At 37.0% G+C, this 15,111-nt stretch overlaps 1 protein-coding gene across 6 annotated transcripts in view; it reads left to right on the forward strand.

Annotated features, from left to right (window-relative positions):
- The window catches only part of TAB3 (TGF-beta activated kinase 1 (MAP3K7) binding protein 3), a 46,724-nt gene extending 31,969 nt beyond the window's left edge, over positions 1-14,755 (forward strand). For 3 of the 6 annotated variants that reach the window (XM_086766779.1, XM_086766790.1, XM_086766798.1), the window contains 4 exons: positions 2,499-2,659; positions 5,410-5,503; positions 7,079-7,162; positions 10,172-14,755. In XM_086766779.1, coding sequence (XP_086622905.1) covers positions 2,499-2,659; positions 5,410-5,503; positions 7,079-7,162; positions 10,172-10,320 — 488 coding nt within the window. In that variant the 3' untranslated portion in view covers positions 10,321-14,755. Of the gene's footprint in view, positions 1-2,203; positions 2,266-2,498; positions 2,671-5,409; positions 5,504-7,078; positions 7,186-8,956; positions 9,130-10,171 lie in introns of those variants that run through there. The other 3 variants (XR_015261103.1, XR_015261107.1, XR_015261108.1) reach the window with 3 other exon arrangements.
- Positions 14,756-15,111: the final 356 nt, after the last annotated feature.

The raw sequence follows: 15,111 nt of genomic DNA on the forward strand, positions 1-15,111 counted from the left end.
AAAAAGAATAAAAAAGATTAAATCTAACCATTGCTGAAAACTGCTTTTCTCAGGGTAATCTGTTTTGTAGATTTGAAACATTTAAAATGGAGCAAATGAATTAGTCTGCAAGCATTCGAACCAGTCATTTAGGGTAATGACAGAATGATAATCAGCAGCAATTATTTTTAAAATGTGCTTTGTTTCTGGATTTGTGTTTGGAAAAGAATCTATTCCTCCATTGCTCCTTCTAGCCTTCCTTTCACTTTAGTGAGCTGAAGAAATGGTTATAATCCTGTCCTGTAGTTCTTGATTTCTTACTTTTTTTTTTTGTCTTTTAAGCTATTCTAATGCATCAACAAAGAGCTGTTCTATACCTGGTAGAGCCAATTAGAGATGTTTAGAGAGAATGAACACTAGTAGGTCCGTAACTACTACCAAACAAAGCATATGGTCTAGTCTTTCTATTACAGCTTCATTAAAGATTGTCAGTTATGTGAGAAAACTGTAAGTAGCTTCACATAACTGATAAAAACATATTCTGAAATGTAGACATCTGATTTTGCCTTTGTATCTTTGACTAGATATGTGTATTTGGAAAACAAAATGAATAAAACACATTGGTATTTGCCTTTTGGGGCATCTGCTTTTGTGGTAATACCTACCATAGCTGGAACTTCATTATAGTTTTTGGTATTGCTGCATTGTGAGCTTGTGATAGAAATAAATTGTAGGAGAATAAACGTTATATTCTTTACTACCACAAAAGAGTCCTAAAGAAGAGTATATTTAGCAGCTTAATACAGGGAACAAGTTTATTTAGTTCTTTTGAATATGAACCATTGTGAAAAGTGTTACCAAAAATCCATTCTAGTATCTGTACCTCTACTGTTTCTTTGTAGTATGAATCATATTTGATGAGTTGTACTATAGTATAACGCGAAGCAATGTAATGTAGTCATATCAGATGTTAAGTTGGAGGAGTCACAGAAAGACAAGGCTTGATCGTAATAGTGGAAAATCATGCAGCCTGGTATCTGTACTTTCTTTTAATTTTGTGATCTCTTAAACTCCACTTGAATGACTTACACTGCATCAAAAAGTAGAGAACAGTTTTGTTCAGTAATACGAGTGCCTGCATTATAAAAACATCTGATGGTATTCTTGGATAGGATTTTCAGTGTTTGTTCTTTGGCCATTAATTGATGTATCCATACAAAATCCAAACTGTAGTGCTAATTTTTTGCACAGAATACTCATGTCTGACAAAAAAACCAGTCATTTTTACGTTCCTGATTGTTTTGGTGGTTTTTTTTTTGTACTACCCTAGTAAGCTGTGTCATATTATTGCTTATTTGTCTTAACTTTTTTTTTTTTTAGCTAGTATGCAAATATTCTTGAGCTACTATGTAGGTTTTATTTGCCTATGTTGGACAGGGGTGAAGAAGAGGGTGGGTGCTGGCTGGTGCTTTGTATGAAATAGCATTTTGCAGATTCTACAACGTCTTCATACATTTGAACAGTTTGTTGGAACATCGTTGTTATATGAGCAGCATACTTGTCTGAATACTCACAGCAAATTTATCTTATTTTTCTCTGTCCTAGTAGACTTTGATCAGGTAAAAGCAGCCAGATCAGAAAGTGCCAATTTTGTATCATGGTGAAATAGTGAGAAACACTCTTCCTGCAGAAACTGAATATTATTTTCTAGCTAGTGAAAATTATTTCTTTGACTGCTCTGGGAGCCCAACATCAGCTTGTGATTGAGAGTCGTAAATGTTAGTACCATGACGAAAATATGAGAGAATGATTAACAGCAGAGAGAGGTTAGAGGACAGCAAATCAGCTCTGTTGTAGAATTAAAGACTCTGAAGCACCTGAGTTGCCCTCACTTTTTATTTTGTTGGATTTTCTCTTTTATTCAAGTTTATACTTTTGGCTTTGAGTGCTGGGGAACTTACAATATTGAGGAGTACAGTACTCTCTGAAAAGCTAAGACTACTTAAAGTTATTATAGCTGATCTGTAATAACAGTGAAAAAAAATAAATCAAGACTGACATTTGGCTAATGTCTCAAGGATAGCGTGTCAGCGGCTATTGAGCAGCAGGTATGAAGTGTGTGTTACCTTCTGATCTTACCTCTGGTATTTATTTTTTTTTTGTCAGTACAGTACTAATATAACTAGGTTGCTGTTTCATCCTGAGAAGCTGTCTCCTTGTACAGGTGCCTTTGTATTTTTGAGACGAGAAAGACCAAATGCAAAAAAAGAAGCTTTGACCAAAATGGTAATATCAACTTCAAGTTACTGTCTAAAATGTGTTTTTATTCTGGAAGAACTTTGTTCTAAATTGTAGTTCATTTGGCATGAAAGCATCTTCACACTGATATTTGGCTGCATGTTTATGATCACTTTTTTTTTCCAGAAAGGTCACTACTCATGAATCTTACACATAAGTTAAGAATTCAGTTTTCCAGGGTTTTGTGTGTTAGTAACTATTTCTTTCATGTAAAACATTAGCCTTGCTGTTACATCAACGAGCAAGGATGGAGAGATTAGCAAAGGAACTGAAGCTTGAGAAAGATGAACTCGAACGCCTGAAAGCTGAAGTCAATGGTATGGAGCATGATCTAATGCAGAGGCGGCTTCGAAGAGTTAGCTGTACAACTGCAATTCCAACAGTAAGCAATTTGTTAGTATTTTAATTTAAGATACAAATTTTTTTTAATGTTTTCATGAACTAAAGTATTATATTAAAAAATATTTGGGGGTATAAAATCTTCATTCTTTGGTGACTTTTTGTAAGTTCTTGGCTTGTTGTAAGCCAGTTCTTACAATTTAAGAAACAGTTATGTGTCCAGCTTTCATAGTGTTCACAACAGAATTTCTGAATCTTGTATACATCTGCTTTTCTGGACCACAGAACTGAATAGATAGTTGCTTTCCTAACAATCTATAGAAGTTTATGTCCAAGTCTATTTAAAAAACCTGAGCCATATAGAGATTGATGTTCATGTAGCAAGGTTTCACTTTTTTTAAAGATACTTTGTTATATTAAGGTGTATTGTTGTTTGATATGTGCAGGATGTGCCAAGTAACTTTTCAGTGATTATGTTGGCTCAAATAATTGGCACCTTTCTGCTCTTTTCCTTGTTGATTCTTCCTGTCTATATGACTTCCACCTGCAAGTGACTCTAGCCCAAACATCTGCATGGCTCTGATAAGAGAATTCATCTGACTGAAAAATAACTTCCACTTTGTGCAGCGTGGACAAGGAACGTATACCCTTGGTGGAAAAGGATCAGGTCAGGGAATACCTAAGCAAAGCGGACATACATGAGTTCATGGTCCTGCATGGGATGCACCCATGAGTGCTGAGGGAGCTGGCAGATGTCATTGCGAGGCCACTCTAGATAATCTTTGATTATGGTGTTTGGGAGAAGTGCCCAAAGACTAGAGGAGAGCAAATGTCACTCCTGTCTTCAAGGAAGACCCAGGGAACTACAGGTAGGTCAGCCTCCCCTTGATCCCTGGGGAAGAGATGGAGCAGCTAATCCTGGAGACCATTTCCAGGCACATGAAGAACAAGAAAGCAATCAACAGTAGTCAGCATGAATTTACCAAGGGGAAGTCAAGCTTGACCAATTTGATAAACTTCTAGGATGAAAAGACTGTCCTGGCAGATGAGGAGAGAGCAGTGGTTATTGCCTATCTAGACTTCAGTGAGACTTTCAGTATTGTCTCCTGTAAGATCTTCATAGAGAAGCTGATGAAGTAAGGGCTGGATGAGCAGACATTGAGGTGGATTGAAAACTGGCTGAACAGCCAGGCCAAGAGTGTGGTAATCAGTGGCACAAAGTCTGATTGGAGACCAGTAACTTGTGGTGTACCGCAGAGGTCAATACTGGGTGTGATCCTGTTTGATGTCTTCCTTAATGATGTAGATGATGGGGCAGAGTGTACCCTCAGCAGGGTTGCAGATGACACAGAACTGGGAGAATTGTGCTGCTGTTCAGAGGGACCTCAATAAGCTGGAGAAATAGGCTGACAGGAACTTCGTGCCATTCAGCAAAGGGGAAGTACTACTAAGTCACTTGGTGAGAAACAGCCCTATGCACCAGTATAAGCTGGGGGCCGACCACCTGGAAAGCAATTTTGCAGAAAAGGCCGTCGTGGTCCTGGTGGAGGCTATGCTGAAAATGAGAAAGCAGTGTGGTAAAGGTGGCTAGTGGTATCCTAGGCTGCATTAGGAGTGCTGCCAGCAAGGGGAGAAAGGTTACCCTGCCCCTTTATTCAGCACTGATGAGGCCACACTTGGAGTATGCTCCTCAGGAGTGGGTTCCCCAGTACAAGAGAGAAACATGGTCATACTGGAGAGTCCGGTGAAGGGCCACAAAGATGTGGCATCTCTCCTGTGAGGACAGACTGAGAGAGCTAGGACTGTTCAGCCTGGAGAAGAGGAGGCTCAGGGGGGGTCTTGTCAGTGTACATAAGTACCTGAAGGGAGGGTGCAAAGCAGACAGAGCCAAGCTCTTTTACTGGTGCCCAGTGACAGGACCAGAGGCAATGGGCACAAACTGAAACAAGGAGGGTCCCCATGAACACCAGGAACCACTTTTTTACTGTGTAGTTGACTGAGCATTGGCACAGGTTGCCCAGGGAGGTTGTGGAGTCTTCATCTTTGGAGATATTCAAAAGCTATCTGCCATCTGCGTCCAAAGGTCCCTTCCAATCTCAAACATTCTGTGATTTTGTGACTGTGTGCTGATGGAATATATCCTAGGATAAGATAGTTATTTTGACCTCTGTGTTAATAGTCACTGCTGGTAGCATTAACAATGCTTCATATTCCAGTAACTTGGGGTTTCTTAATGGTATGCAAATATATGGACTTAAATAACTGATTATTCTGTTAAGAATAATTACTGTCTTGCAGCACTGAATGATTTAAATATACTGGGCTAGAAGATTTGGCATGTTGGAGCTCCTTGGGGTGATGCAAATAAATAAACTTCTGACCTTTATTTGGTTATAATCCAGTAATAATTAATGTGAGCTGCAGCTCCTAATTATCTTGATGTAAACTCATGTAGCAAGTCATCAGTTTATACAGAATTTTATAGGGCGTATGGTTTTATATACTTGAGCTCAGCTATGTCGTCTTACTAATGAATTTTAATATTAAGTAACTCATTCATTTTTGTTGGTTTAGTTTGTTTTCCTCCTCAAATGCCAATAGAAGAATGTTTTTTGAGGGAATAAATTGGGTATAGGAAAGGGGACAGGCAGTGGAATCTTGTCTGTTTTTTTCAGTACCTTCTCTATACTCTGTTTCTAATGAAACTGTTAACAAAGATATAGCAGTATTATTTCTATGTCAGATAAGATACTGACTTTCCCACAATTACTATTTTGGGTTGTTTCTTTCTAGCCTGAGGAAATGACCAGATTGAGAAGCCTCAACAGGCAACTCCAGATAAACGTTGACTGTACGCTGAAAGAAGTTGATCTCCTTCAATCTAGAGGTATAGAATTGATATTTTTTTAAAAACATAATTTAGATATGGGCGGGAGTGTTGATCTACTTGAGGGTAGGAAGGGTCTACAGAGGGATTTGGACTGGTGGTCTGAGGCTAGTTGTATGAGGTTCAACAACGCTAAGTGCTGGGTCTTGCACTTGGGTCACAACAACCCCCTGCAATGCTACAGGCTAGGGGAAGAGTGGCTGGAAGGCTGCCCAGTGGAAGAGGACCTGGGGAGTGTTGGTCAACAGCCAGCTGAACATGAGCCAGCAGTGTGTCTAGGTGGCCAAGATAGCCAACAGCTTCCTGGCTTGTATTTAAAAAGTGGCCAGAAGGACTATGGAAGTGTTCCCCCCCACCCCGTATTTGTCACTGGTGAGGCCGCACCTTGAATACTGTGTTCAGTTTTGGACCCCTCAGTACAAGGACGTGGAGGTGCTGGAAGATATCCAAAGAAAAGCAACAAAGCTGGTGAGGGGTCTAGAGAATAAGTCCTATGAGGAGCAGCTGTTTAGTCTGGAGAAGAGGAGGCTGAGAGGAGACCTCATTATTCTCTACAACTACCTGAAATTAGGATGTAGCGAGGTGGGTGTTGGTCTCTTTTCCCAAGTAACAAGCAATAGGACAAGAGGAAATGGCCTCAAGTTGCATCAAGGGAGGTTTAGATTGGGTATTAGGAAAAATTTTGTCACTGAAAGGATTTTCCAGCATTGGAACAGGCTGCTCAGGGAAGTGGTTGGGTCACCATTCCTGGAGGTATTTACAAGATACGTAGACATGGGGCTTAGGGACATGGTTTAGTGGTGGACTTGGCAGTGGTAGATTTATGGTTGGACTCAATGATCTTAAGCATCTTTTCCAACCTAAATGATTCTAGGATTCTAATATAGTATGTGCTTAAATATGACTTCTTGGACTCTTTAAAGTTCAATTTTGATTATCAGTGTCAACTTATCTCTAAAAGATACCTTTTAGTTTCAGCCTTGATAAGCCTGACTTGCTAATATTTCTGTTGTCCAAGTTAAGCTACATTACCAAGAAAGTGACGAATTAAAAGTGACTTTATCCAGAGCAAATTTAAAAAATCAATGAAGTCCTTAGTGAAGGTTCTTTACTTAAATTTTTAACTTTTTGCTGACATAACCTGTGACCAAGTTATACAAAACGGAACTACAGGTTGCAGCCAAGAATCTGGCAAACAGAAATCTACTTGGATCCTTAAAAATCCTCTTTCTGTTACAGAAACTTGATGTAAGTACAGCCAAATAGATTAGAATATGCATAGTTGTCTTCCTTTACCAAGAATGTGTCCTACAGAAAGATTTACGTTTTCATATATTTTTAAAGCAATACAGAACATAGAGCTGGAGTTGATTCTTCAATATGGGATTAGCCTGCTAAAAGTTACTAGAATCAACACAAAGCTGAAAATATATATTAGCTTTTTCCTGAGTAGTATTTTGTCATATGATGTCGTTAATAAAAAGATGTATAAAATCCGGAAGCTTCAGATGGTCATATAACTGGCATAGGCGTGTAAGTAACCTTTGAGTTAACACTTTCATACTTTTCTGACAGGGAACTTTGATCCGAAAGCTACATCTAACTTCTATGATAACATAGAGCCTGGTCCTGTTGTGCCACCAAAGCCATATAAAAAGGGTAGGTCAACAAACAAGTGTCAAGTTACATCATCTGCATTGAGAAAGCTTTTTCCCCCCCCCCCCCTTCTTTTTTTTAAAAACCTCTGTGATGACAGAAAGCAATTCTAATTATTACAGCTTTCCTCTATATATAAATGAAAACAGAACAATTTTATGTAAGTGCAGTAATTCTGGTTACAACTTGTTTTCCTCAGGCAGGTTGTTGCAAATGCATTTTCTGTTAATATGGGGGTTTTTTGTAAATACTGTTATTCGCTATTACAAAAAGAGTTCAAAATATACAAACTTTTACATGTTAACTTGGGCTTCCTAATTATGGGATTTTTTTTTAAAATACTTTTAGGTTAAAAGCCCTGTCAGGTTTGTTTAGCTGTCTTCTAATAGGTGTTGTTAGGATTTAATAGTTCAGTTGGGATCTTTTATGCAAGCTTAATTGGTCACAGCAGCTTTTTTAAAAATTACATTTGTATTTTTAATTTTGTTTTATATTGACTGGTCACACTTTACCAGTTTTATGTGCAGAGTATGAATTTTACAGTAGCCCTGAAGTTTTAACACAGCAAGAGCTTCAGACATTTTAAGGACCAAGACAGAACACATTTCCTCACATCGGTCCAAAGAGATAACAGTGTCCCACTTGTACAAGTTCATTACTGGTTTCTAAAATTTTCTTTGCTAATTGTGTAGTATCTAGGATTCATATCCAGCTTAAGACACTTAAGTTTTGTGTAAGCACGGGAGCTATGTGTTTAGTCTCACTTGTCCAGTGGAGATTCATTCCGTACATCTCAGAATGTCTCAGCTTGCCATTAGTAGACACCTGGTGGCCATGTAGCTCAGTGGCTCTCTGAACTCCACTACGTTTAGTGGTGATTTTGGAGGAGACTCCTACCTTTTGTCTTGGGTTATTTTTGGACCTTTTTTTTTGTTTGTTTCTTTCTGAAATCTGTTAAAAGAATGGTTTCAAATGTTAGTGGAAGTTTTTAAACACTATCTTTCTCCTGAAATAGCTCTGATACAGGGAAAACGGTGGTCTTCTCTCAATGTTATGTGTGATAAGATTTAGAATATTGTCTCCTCTTACTGTAACTTGCGTGTACTAAAATTATTAGTGAGAAATAAGTCAGCTTTCTGAATCAGTAATCATATAGTTTGCCTGAAAATCCAAATTTTATAAATAAGTTCTATTTGCTGATAAGCACTTCACAAAGCTTTTGCAGTTGAATTTTGATATCATAAAAGGAAATTTTTCTCCCTCCTTTGAAGCAAGTGTTTTGCCCTTCTATATAATAAATTGCTTAGTATGTGGAAATTCAATAGAGAAGGCCCAGAACTACTGCTTACAGTTCAAAAAAAAAAAAAAAACCCAGTACTGGATTGTGTTCCCTGCATAGGTGGTAGTGTCCAGAAAAGACAGTAGCAGCAGATGAGCAGTGACATGAAGGCAGCTGCCTGGATTCATGTTAAATTATAGTGGTCATGTGGTTGATTTAAGGCACTGCTGCTTTGTGATGCTTGAAGAGATTCTCTTAATTACCCTAGCCTATTTGATTTATTATTTCAAAGCAAAGTAACATGCAAAACATGCATGGAATAACTAATTTTATTTGGCATTTGGAAGGATAGTGTCTTGTAAGGATTTGTATGACTTTTACAACTAGCTTTGTCATCTTATTAGAGATCAGTTTTAGAACTAATGTACTGTATTCTGAGCTTGGCTTTTAACATGGAGTTGTCCAGTTTTTTTTTCTTTCTTAAAAAATTCCGTTTTCTTAATACTCAGCTGTTGGAGACGTGGGCGGGCAGACAAGGGTCTGCTCTGTGCTGCCATCTGGCTAGTCAACATGAATGCAGTCTAGTGCCGACACTACTCGCTTGCTTAGAAGGAATCTGTTGAGTCCAAGCACTGTTAATGTGACTACGCAACTTCTGGACTGGAGAGAGGGTTTACATCTAAGCAAGGAGGTTACTTTTATTTTCTTTAAGTGTGTCTCTGAAGACAAACCTAAGTACTATTTGCGCTAACGTTGTCATCAGCCATCTGTTAGATTTCTTAGCAGTTGACAGCAATGTGTCCACTTTTTTTTTTTTTTTTTTTTTTTTTACAATAGAAGCTCTCTTTTAATTAAGGTGTTCTACAGATGTTTGTTTAGCAGATGGGTGCCTTAACCTTACCTTCGGGTATGTGTGCTAATGTTGTTTCGAATGTTAACATTTTGTAAAATGTTGTGTTTCCACATCCTGGAAGTATTTGTCACATTTAGTAGATAGTCTTGAAGTGGTGGTAGGACACATCAGAAAACCAAGTCTTTCCCTGGGTTAATATCTGATGTATGATTTGCATACATACTGATTTTGTGAATGAAAACAGACTAAAGTGCTGCTTCACATGGACACATCCTTGCTCCAAAGCCATGAGGAAGAAAAACAATAACCTTATTTTGAAACAGGCCTACCATTTTATTTTTATATTGTATTTTCTTCAGCTTGGGTAATGCTAGAAAAAGATACAGAAAATATATCCAGCTGTCAGACTGTTTGAAGGAGCTAATTTAGTAGTCTTTCACTTCAGGTCAAGTAGGTTATTGGAATTTAGAATTTGGTGTTAGACTGCTGTATGTAAACCTATGAAGTAATTCCTTAACAGGGTGGTGTTGCAGTGCTATTAACAAGCTTTTCAGTATGTTTTAAGCTATTAAAAGTTTAGCAGTATCAATGACCTAACAGAGTGGTGACTGCTTTTTTTGTAATGTAGTATGGTTAAGTGACTCTTTACAGAAGTGAAACACTTCAGATATTCGTATTTTACAAACTGAACTATAAGTCCTTTAAGTAAAGACCTTTAATGTTACCCAAGTGGAAAGATTTCCATGTTAATTTTAAGATGGAATGTTTAATGAGGTGACAAACCAGTAATATCACCTGACCTATCATCTTTCTCGTCTGAAATAAGAAAAAAATGTTTTCCTCTGGCATTTTTTTTTTTTTTTTTTTTTTTTTTTTTTAGAGCATCAAAACAGCTCCAAACAGACTCCACGGACTCAGCCAAGAGATGAAGACTTTGAAGGGGCTCCATGGAATTGTGATAGCTGCACCTTTCTAAATCACCCAGCACTAAATCGCTGTGAGCAGTGTGAAATGCCACGATATACCTGAAAATCAGAAAGGGGCTGCGTTGGGTTGAAAACAGGCTCTCAAGCCGACAGCTGTAGGAGAAGGAAACATGGGGAACCTTTCAGTCCATCTTCCCAGCCTTCACCAGTCAACAATTTTCATATTGCAAGGGGTGGGGGGAAATGCGGTAGGGTGTTTCTGCTTGTGCTACACTGAAAATAAATCAATAAAGGGTGACATTCTTTCTTATACCATTGCAGTGAGCAAAGCAGAAAATGAAACCAGAAAATGTAAAAGGATTAATTTGGGGAAGAATGTATACAGGAAAGCAAGTAACTACTGGTGTTTAGTCCTGTGGTTATAGTTACTGCTTAGTGGCTCTAAAAAAAAGCAAACTGTTTTTTTTTTAAAAAAAAAATAAAATTATAGGACTCTCAGTAATGGTGTGAAACGTTACACTTAACCAGAAAAACTGAAGAGCCAGAGCTAACTTAACCTGGCCACAGCTAGCTGGAAAACAAAGGCTCCCTGTGCTTCTAGGTTGTAAGCTACTGAAAAAGACAACAGGTAAATGCAATGATAAATTTGGCAATGTATAAAAAACAAGGAGAAGGGTATTTGTAATTGCTGCTTTTTTTTCAGGGTAACTTATGTCTACAAAAAATTGCTGTTTGAAATAGTAACCTAAGGTGACTAAATGAGATACAGTATGAGTGTTACAGAGAGTTTAATCAGAGGTAATTTTTTACAATCCCTTTTGCTTGTACAGTGCTCACCTGGCTGTGTCAACACTGGTAATAAAATAAGAATGAATTCTACCATATTACGGATGAAAATACTGCTGCATGCTTTCATTAGGCCGTCGTGTTTCAAAGCTAAAAGTATGCTTTCATATACAACAATCTTCCAAGCCTGTGCTCTGTAGCAGCACGGTAACATATGCCAAACACAGACTACTCCAAATTCAGTTTGGAAGACTTGAGCTCAGCCATGGTTGTGTATGAGAAGAGTTTGTATCTGGTTCCTTAAGCCTTTTCAGTTTCCAATTTGTGAAGAATTTATGATGTTTACAGCACAGAAGGTACATTGTGCCCCAGTTCAAAGTTAGCTGAAAAATAATCAATTAGCTCTTCAGTAAAGGTTTATTTGCACATTGTTAATAAACCAGCCTGTATAAAATAGCAGATGCCAGATCCTGAAAAAAACACACACTGCATTCTTTTTATTTTGATCAGGAAATATTTGCCATAGGTTGAAGAACACAAGACTTGCAACTGAAAATCACACTGGTACTTTTATGCATATGATATACTGTATTATAAAGGTGATGTTCAATTTGTTTGAATGCTTCAGGTTGCTGTAATAAAGCACTCAATACTTGTGAAATCAAACTTGGGTTTGGGCAGCTGAATGATTATGTTACACAACTGTGCGTCTGAGTAGGGTGTTCTTCTGTAGTGGTCAGAAGCTAGTACAGTGCATTTGGGTTTTTATAGTATAACTTTCTCACGAGTCAGAGATGCAACAAGCACGTCAGCTGAGTTACGGTAATTAACTTTTCAACTGTGAGGCAAAATGTGCTAGCTAAACCTTACCAGAAGAGATTTAAATGATTTCATTTTAAATTGTTCTTAGCTCATGGCAGCCACATCTGTATGGTCAATTACTACAGTTCACTTTATGTGTGATAACATGTTAGGCTGTGGTAGAACAATCATGTGTCTGAATCCTTATTAAAAATCAAGAAGCATTTGTAAAGGGTGTGTGGAGGAAGACTCGTCTTGACTACATTGTTCAGTCTGATGTGTTCTTTCCCTGCAGTTTATAAAGACGAGAATAAAAAAAACCAAACTGATCTTAGATGAGGAACCAATATTTTATCTGGCATTTTTCAATATGTTCTTGCACTAATTAAATCTTCAGCATAATTTTAAATAAGCTAAGAGATCTCCATCAATCAGTGTGCACTACTCAGGAGCAAAACCAAGTCAAAGGCATCAGAGGTAGTTTTTCTTCCTTCCTAATGATTTATATTACTATGTAGGGAGCTCATCACATATAGAAAGGGGTAAAAAAATTACTGTCAAACGAAGATAGAAGGCAAATAATAATTCTGATCATGTAAGTGGACAATCTGACAAAATGGAGATGACTAGAAAACAGATGAGCAGAGGGATTATACCTAGGATGAGCAGTATCGTTGCTGTTATCAGCTATATAATGAATTACTCAAAACAATACCAGTAACTTCATGAGTTTTCTATCATGATGCCTTTGCCTTAGTATTATTTCAATTTTCTGTTCATTTGTACTCCTGTTGAAGTTCTGGAAACATTTGTTTTTGCTGGAATTACAAAATGATAGCAACTGAAATGACAGTCAGCAAATGAGAGTAGGTGTGTCATGCATCAATACAGTTGTGCCATTTTCAGACAGAATAGATGCTACTTTTGAAGGCGGGGGTGGGGAATGCATGCAGTCCAATAATTCCCTGAACTGTAATAACCATAAATGGAGATTTGCTAATTTTATTTGTAGTTTTACCAAAGAAGGAAGGCTGGCATGACAGCAAGATACTTTTTGGAAGACTGAGTGCCATTAAATTGCAACTGAATTCCGTTGTACCAATAATCTTACTCCAGTTTTTCAATTACTCTCATTTGTTGCTTGTACAAAAAAAAAAAAAAAACCAAACCTTCTATTGTATTCTTTTACTTGTAAATGCCCATACTCAAACATTAATAGTAAAGACTTTACATGGTGCTTGAATATTTTTAGTTTGTTAGAATGTAAATTATATTTTGAATATTGGAAGATCTGTTTCCCTTCTGCAAGCAGGTGATGTCATTCACACCCCGACTGAATTGTAGATTATGCCAAAAAGATTGGTTTGTGTATATTTATTAAATGCACATAAAATCCTAATGTCAGCTGGCATACAAAATGCACTGTATTGTATAAAATGTGTGTGTGTGTGAATGGTGGGATGCTGATGCCATTGTATTGAGTTAATGCACTACTTCTGTTTTCTTTTTTCCTTAATGTCTGAGCTTTCCCTCAACCATGCTACTAGAGTGCTAGAGTTAGTAACTGACTTGGACATTCAGATACTCAAGATGATTTCACTGTTCACTGAAATTTTATAATGCTTATTTTATATTTACTGTGCTGTTAAGATGAATTCCCTTTAATTATAGAATACTACTGTAGTTCTTTAAAAGTTTATTTAGAGTGGGGCTTGTGGAAAATGATTCAGAACATAGTAAACCAAAAGAAATCCTGAACTTTGGATCTACTTTTAATTTTATGTAATTATTAGTCTTGTTTGGGTGAAGAGGAAAGGGGTGGGAAGTCAAGCAAAAGGAAGTACTTTGTAAAATGTAGTCTTAGATCAGATTGAATTGTCTATCTGTGTGTCTGTGGTATGTGTGTGTTTCCCTTGAAAAATGGGAGGTGTGGTGAAAAGGTGTAATAATTCTTAAGAGCTGGTCTCAGTACTTTCTGATTATGATATGCTACTAAATCACATTTAAAAAAATAAAAACAGAACAACTTCTTTCAGTTACTTTATCCCAGTTATACATCTCTCATTACAATTTCTAAGTACTTTTACATTGAATATTGATTGTAAATCCCCTTGAAACTGAAATAAAAATACTTGAGTTAAAATGGGGACAAAGCAAACTGAAAACAATAAAGAATGTTTTAAAAAAGAATGTGAGAATATTAAATATGTTAAAAACAAGCTTGTCATCAGGATGATAGTTTCTGTTTTAAAATTCAGTGATATACCCTAGAATGTGAAAATTACAATCCTGACAAGAAGTGGACAGTTGGACATAAACAATTAATCAGCTTGTTTGTTACCACAGAATTTGTGTGCTCTGTACTACAGTCACTCTAAATCCTGTAAAGAAAGAAGACATGCACAGATATCACATCTCGTAATCAGTACTGTTTCTATGTGCTGCTGCATTTGTTTTGTTTCAAAATGTCGATATTATATGAAACTAGCCATGACTGAATTTTGCCAGATTTCTTCAGTTTGAGGCTTTCATTGCTGTTTATGTCCATAAATATTAATGCAAATATTTTTCTTCATTTTGAATAATCAGAAATCAATGGAGTTAATGCAATATAATAATCCTGGATTTTCAGTACCTTTGAAACAGATTTTTAAAAACTGTGTTCTTGAAATTTATTTATTTATGGTAGCACTAGTGTATCTAATCCATATTTCCTGCTGTGTGAAACCCTGTTAAATTTTTTCATTAAAAGAAGAAGACACGATCTTGTTTAATCCTGTATATATGGTGTCTACATTCTAGATTTGTGTATGCTGTGAATGAACTTATTACTAAGAGATGAAATTGTATAAAAGCATTCAGAGGCTATGCATGCATGGTACCTCCAGAAAGTGCATACTCCGAGTTGCAGATTCCTGCGAAAATAAATTAATAAAACTAAGCAAACATTACATCCTGCATTTGTTCTTGTATGTAGTAGGAAACGTTTAAAAAATACAGCCTTTTTGCTTTCATAGTCTGATTGTTTCTGGTCTTTCACTCAAAACCATAGGTATAGCAAATTTGTTTCAGGGCTCTTGGGGTTTTCTTTTCACTGATCAATGTGATTCTCATTAGGCAATTGCCGAATATTGAACTGGGGTCCAAAATCTGTTGCTGTAAATGTGGAGAACTTGTGTAAGCAAGAGTCCCATTTAGATGATGAATATACTGTGCGGCTACTGGTGTAGAAACAGGACATTGGATATTCAGAGCGTAAAGCAGAGCTCGTCACTTGTCTCTTATTTTTGAACGGAAAGTTGTTACT

The sequence above is a fragment of the Chlamydotis macqueenii genome, chromosome 1 (assembly GCF_036417535.1).
Source record: "Chlamydotis macqueenii isolate bChlMac1 chromosome 1, bChlMac1.mat, whole genome shotgun sequence".
Taxonomy (NCBI): domain Eukaryota; kingdom Metazoa; phylum Chordata; class Aves; order Otidiformes; family Otididae; genus Chlamydotis; species Chlamydotis macqueenii.